General features: G+C 45.1%; 1 protein-coding gene across 1 annotated transcript in view; it reads right to left on the bottom strand.

Moving 5' to 3' along the window:
- Nucleotides 1–6359, bottom strand: part of LOC135568956 (inactive carboxypeptidase-like protein X2) — a 68528-nt gene that overhangs the window by 39195 nt on the left and 22974 nt on the right. Inside the window, exons 2-3 of the mRNA XM_065015730.1 lie at nt 3753–3876; nt 2881–3077 (exon numbers count right to left, since the gene is read on the bottom strand). Of these exons, the coding sequence (XP_064871802.1) occupies nt 2881–3077; nt 3753–3876 (321 nt within the window). The remainder of the gene's footprint in view (nt 1–2880; nt 3078–3752; nt 3877–6359) is intronic.

Below are 6359 nucleotides of genomic sequence, written 5' to 3'. Positions count from 1 at the left end.
ATGGAGAGGGATGCTGTTACTGTAATTTCATTATGCCAATGTGCTTTCATTAATTGAATTCCCTTAATCTATTTTATGAGAATTTGTAAGATTCTTGTTTGCATAAAATAGACGGAGACCAGTCTTTTTAATAATAGGTAACATAATGTATTCTCGGAGCGCGCTGCCACTTCACCTCGAGCAACAGTTTAAATACAGATCATGACGTCATTTCATTGCTTTAACAGAATCCCCTCCTCTCGACCGGGACAAAGTGAGGTGAAAAGTTCATTTTAACTTACTAACACATTAACTTACTAACTTTTGACCCCTCAACATTATCGATCACCACTGAGCTGACAGTTCTAATTAACAGAAAACTTAGGAATGCACTCACTGTCTTATCTAAAAACCCCAGAGCTAAGTTTCTGTAGGGTCAACCATAGGCTAACGACCTTATGTGTTTACACAGTCCCCAACCCATTAGTTTCTTCCTAGTTGGAATGGTGTTTATTAACTTGAATTACTCCTTGTCTATGTCACACAATCCCATCATATGAACTCATATTTTTAATCAGATATAATAAAACAGAGTATAAGTTAACAACTTAGTTACAGTTCCATTTAAAATGATTTGTTTAGTCATTTAATAATAATTTTACCAACAGATACTATGTTAGCTAGCTAGTTTAGCCTGCTCAAACACCTGGCTCAAACGGAGAGGGATGCTATGTTAGCTAGCTAGTTTAGCCAACTCAAACAGAGAGGGATGCTATGTTAGCTAGCTAGTTTAGCCTACTCAAACAGAGAGGGATGCTATGTTAGCTAGCTAGTTTAGCCTACTCAAACAGAGAGGGATGCTATGTTAGCTAGCTAGTTTAGTCTACTCAAACAGAGAGGGATGCTATGTTAGCTAGCTAGTTTAGCCTACTCAAATGGAGAGGGATGCTATGTTAGCTAGCTAGTTTAGCCTACTCAAACGGAGAGGGATGCTATGTTAGCTAGCTAGTTTAGCCTACTCAAACAGAGAGGGATGCTATGTTAGCTAGCTAGTTTAGCCTACTCAAACGGAGAGGGATGCTATGTTAGCTAGCTAGTTTAGTCTACTCAAACAGAGAGGGATGCTATGTTAGCTAGCTAGTTTAGCCTACTCAAATGGAGAGGGATGCTATGTTAGCTAGCTAGTTTAGCCTACTCAAACGGAGAGGGATGCTATGTTAGCTAGCTAGTTTAGCCTACTCAAACGGAGAGGGATGCTATGTTAGCTAGCTAGTTTAGCCTACTCAAACAGAGAGGGATGCTATGTTAGCTAGCTAGTTTAGCCTACTCAAACGGAGAGGATGCTATGTTAGCTAGCTAGTTTAGCCTACTCAAACAGAGAGGGATGCTATGTTAGCTAGCTAGTTTAGCCTACTCAAACGGAGAGGAGAGGGATGCTACTCAAACAGTTAGCTAGCTAGTTTAGCCTACTCAAACAGAGAGGGATGCTATGTTAGCTAGCTAGTTTAGCCTACTCAAACAGAGAGGATGCTATGTTAGCTAGCTAGTTTAGCCTACTCAAACAGAGAGGGATGCTATGTTAGCTAGCTAGTTTAGCCTACTCAAACAGAGAGGGATGCTATGTTAGCTAGCTAGTTTAGCCTACTCAAACAGAGAGGGATGCTATGTTAGCTAGCTAGTTTAGCCTACTCAAACGGAGAGGGATGCTATGTTAGCTAGCTAGTTTAGCCTACTCAAACGGAGAGGGATGCTATGTTAGCTAGCTAGTTTAGCCTACTCAAACAGAGAGGGATGCTATGTTAGCTAGTTTAGCCTACTCAAACGGAGAGGGATGCTATGTTAGCTAGCTAGTTTAGCCTACTCAAACGGAGAGGGGATGCTATGTTAGCTAGCTAGTTTAGCCTACTCAAACGGAGAGGGATGCTATCAAACGGAGAGGGATGCTATGTTAGCTAGCTAGTTTAGCCTACTCAAACGGAGAGGGATGCTATGTTAGCTAGCTAGTTTAGCCTACTCAAACGGAGAGGGATGCTATGTTAGCTAGCTAGTTTAGCCTACTCAAACGGAGAGGGATGCTATGTTAGCTAGCTAGTTTAGCCTACTCAAACGGAGAGGGATGCTATGTTAGCTAGTTGGAACTGGAACACTTCCAAATGCAAATGAATTACTTAAAAATCATACAATGTGATTTTCTGGATTTTTGTTTTAGATTCCGTCTCTCACAGTTGAAGTGTACCTATGATTAAAAAATTACAGACCTCTACATGCTTTGTAAGTAGGAAAACCTGCAAAATCGGCAGTGTGTCAAATACTTGTTCTCCCCACTGTATATATACTTATGCAGATCAGTACATTGATGGAAGCTACAATCTACATGCAATATTAAAGCTGCTCAACACCCTCAACACCCCCCCCACAAAAAAAACAAGTGATTTCACCCTAGATCAGCTAGATGAAGGCAAGAGAGTGCCAAGCGATATTGAATGTGTCAATGTCTCTCTCCTTGATTACTCTAATTTCTCTTGACCCTTGATTCATAGTGTAGGTTGTAGTAGCAACCTCATGATGGGTACAGGGGAACATTGCAGTATCATGTAGTAGCCCAAACCGATCACTGTTACATTGAACTGGGTGAATGGAATAGGAGCGACAGTTATCCAATATGCCGTAATAGAAATAAGGAAGGAGTCACCCTCCTTCATCCTAAACGGCACCAGCCGCCACTGGAATCACTGAAGAGGAGAATCTTTCACCTGACGATAACATGGCTGACAAGCAAAAGACCCTCCACACGTGTCCTTATCCGTGGTATGTTTCAGTACAGCCTTATTAATGATGCAGTCAATATTTGTAATATCAGCTGTGGGGTTTTGGGGGTGTCTTTCGGACACCCACACCTACCACTTCAAGGGCTTTGTCGTAACCGTCGGGGTTGACGGAAGGGAGCAGGTGTATCCTGGTCTCGTGCACCAGGTGACGTATCCGTGGGCTACCCGACAGGTACTCCTGACACATGAACTGCATCAGCAGCAGGAGCAGCTCCCGGCCCAGCACCTCGTTACCATGGGAACCGGCCGTGTAGCGGAACTCTGGTTCACCTGGGAGAGGAGGGAGGGAGGGAGGGAGGGAGGGAGGGGGGAGGGAGAGAAGGAAGGGAGGTAGGGTGAGAGGAGAAATGAGGGACAGGGAGGGAGGGAGGGAGGGAGAGAGGGAGGGAGGGAGGGAGAGAAAGCAGGGACAGGGAGGGAGGGAGGGAGGGAGGGGGAGGAGGGAGGGAGGGAGGAAAATAAGGGAGGGAGGGAGAGGAGTGAGGGACAGGGAGGGAGCGAGGGAGTGACGGAGAGAGGGGGACAGGGAGGGAGGGATGGAGGGAGGGAGAGGAGGGAGGGAGGAAAAGAAGGCACGGAGGGAGAGGAGTGAGGGACAGGGAGGGAGTGAGGGAGTGAGGAAAAGAAGGGACAGGGAGGGAGTGAGGGAGTGATGGAGAGAGGGGGGAGAGAAGGGAGGGAGGGAGGGAGAGGAGGGAGGGAGGAAAAGAAGGGACAGGGAGGGAGTGAGGGAGTGATGGAGAGAGGGGGGAGAGAAGGGAGGGAGAGGGAGGGAGGAAGAGAGAAGAGAGAGAGAACAAAATGTGAAAAGGCGTATGATGAATAGATTAAACATTTTATGTAATAATACACCAATGTTCACCAAACCTCTTGAACCCAGAGAACTTGACTTCTAGGATTGAATCAAGGATAAAGATCCTATCAGAGCCCTTTCTCTGGTCTTACCTGGTTCATGCTCTCCGGGGTTGTCTGAGATCTCGATGGCGTAGAGTTTCTGTCCGCTGTGGCTCTTGCCGATGTTATAGATCCTTGTGATGTTGGGGCACATCTCATTAACCACCTTCATCAGCTGTAGAGCCAGTAGAGAACATCTCATTAATCACCTTCATCAGCTGTAGAGAACACCTCATTAATTAACCACCTTCATCAGCTGTAGAGCCAGTAGAGAACACCTCATTAACCACCTTCATCAGCTGTAGAGAACACCTCATTAACCACCTTCATCAGCTGTAGAGAACACCTCATTAATCACCTTCATCGGCTGTAGAGCCAGTAGAGAACACCTCATTAATCACCTTCATCAGCTGTAGAGAACACCTCATTAACCACCTTCATTAAACCACCTTCATCAGCTGTAGAGAACATCTCATTAATCACCTTCATCAGCTGTAGAGAACACCTCATTAATCACCTTCATCAGCTGTAGAGAACACCTCATTAATCACCTTCATCAGCTGTAGAGCCAGTAGAGAACACTCATTAATTAACACCTTCATCAGCTGTAGAGCCAACAGAACATCTCATTAACCACCTTCATCAGCTGTAGAGCCAGTAACACCTCATTACCTTCATCAGCTGTAGAAAACACCTCATTAACCACCTTCATCAGCTGTAGAGCCAGAACACCTCATTAATTATCGGCCCACACCTCATCATCAGCTGTAGAGCCAGTAGAGAACACCTCATTAATCACCTTCATCAGCTGTAGAGCCAGTAGAGAACACCTCATTAACCACCTTCACCTTCATCAGCTGTAGAGCCAGTAGAGAACACCTCATTAACCACCTTCATCAGCTGTAGAGCCAGCTGTAGAGAACACCTCATTAATCACCTTCATCAGCTGTAGAGCCAGTAGAGAACACCTCATTAACCACCTTCATCAGCTGTAGAGCCAGCTGTAGAGTCAGAGAACACCTCATTAACCACCTTCATCAGCTGTAGAGAACACCTCATTAATCACCTTCATCAGCTGTAGAGCAGTAGAGAACACCTCATTAACCACCTTCATCAGCTCATCACCTTCATCAGCTGTACCTCATTAATCACCTTCAGGCTGTAGAGCCAGTAGAGAACACCTCATTAATCACCTTCATCAGCTGTAGAGAACACCTCATTAACCACCTTCATCAGCTGTAGAGAGTACACCTCATTAACCACCTTCATCAGCTGTAGAGCCAGTAGAGAACACCTCATTAACACCTTCATCAGCTGTAGAGAACACTTCATTCATCAGCTGTAGAGAACACCTCATTAACCACCTTCATCAGCTGTAGAGCCAGTAGAGAACACCTTAATTACATTAATTAATCACCTTCATCATTAACTGTAGAGAACACCTCATTAACCACCTTCATCAGCTGTAGAGCCAGTAGAGAACATCTCATTAACCACCTTCATCAGCTGTCCAGCTGTAGAGAACACCTCATTAACCACCTTCATCAGCTGTAGAGCCAGTAGAGAACACCTCATTAACCACCTTCATCAGCTGTAGAGCCAGTAGAGAACATCTCATTAACCACCTTCATCAGCTGTAGAGCCAGTAGAGAACACCTCATTAACCACCTTCATCAGCTGTAGAGCCAGTAGAGAACACCTCATTAACCACCTTCATCAGCTGTAGAGCCAGTAGAGAACACCTCATTAATCACCTTCATCGGCTGTAGAGCCAGTAGAGAAGTAGAGAACACCTCATTAATCACCGTCATCGGCTGTAGAGCCAGTAGAGAAGTAGAGAACACCTCATTAATTAACCACCTTCATCAGCTGTAGAACCAGTAGAGAACACCTCATTAACCACCTTCATCAGCTGTAGAGCCAGTAGAGAACACCTCATTAACCACCTTCATTAGCTGTAGAACCAGTAGAGAACACCTCATTAACCACCTTCATCGGCTGTAGAGCCAGTAGAGAACAAGAGTCCCAGAGCTTTCAGTAGGCCTTCCACGTGGCAAAATTGATTTCAGATATGATGTCTCGCTGCTTACTTAGCGGGCTAACACTTTCCTCCCGATTCTGCCCATACCTGGGGCCAACTCTGCCTTGCTAGCACACGTGACTGCCCTCCTGAAGCTTCTCACCAGTCGGGCCCCAAGCGAAAGGCTAACTATTCGCTGGCTCTATAAAGGCTGAGGAGTTAATTTCACACATCCCCCATGAACAGCATCACTCCACTGTGATAATGTAATATATTTTTTAATCATATAATGTTTCATTTTCACAACATTCTAATAAAGTACATTGGTACCATTTAAATGTTTATTGGTTTAAACTGGTTCTCTCCAGATCATAGACTGGGTTCCTCCCTTTCGCTTACAGTGTCTTCCCAGAATTACTCTGTGGTGTAGTGTAGTGTCTTCCCAGCATTACTCTGTGGTGTAGTGTAGTGTCTGCCCAGCATTACTCTGTGGTGTAGTGTAGTGTCTGCCCAGCATTACTCTGTGGTGTAGTGTAGTGTCTGCTCAGCATTACTCTGTGGTGTAGTGTAGTGTCTGCTCAGCATTACTCTGTGGTGTAGTGCCTGCCCAGCATTACTCTGTGGTGTAGTGTAGTATC

This window comes from Oncorhynchus nerka, unplaced genomic scaffold (genome assembly GCF_034236695.1).
Source record: "Oncorhynchus nerka isolate Pitt River unplaced genomic scaffold, Oner_Uvic_2.0 unplaced_scaffold_1299, whole genome shotgun sequence".
NCBI lineage: Eukaryota > Metazoa > Chordata > Actinopteri > Salmoniformes > Salmonidae > Oncorhynchus > Oncorhynchus nerka.
Note: the sequence above shows the minus strand (reverse complement) of the source record. Positions and strands in the feature narration are given on the sequence as shown.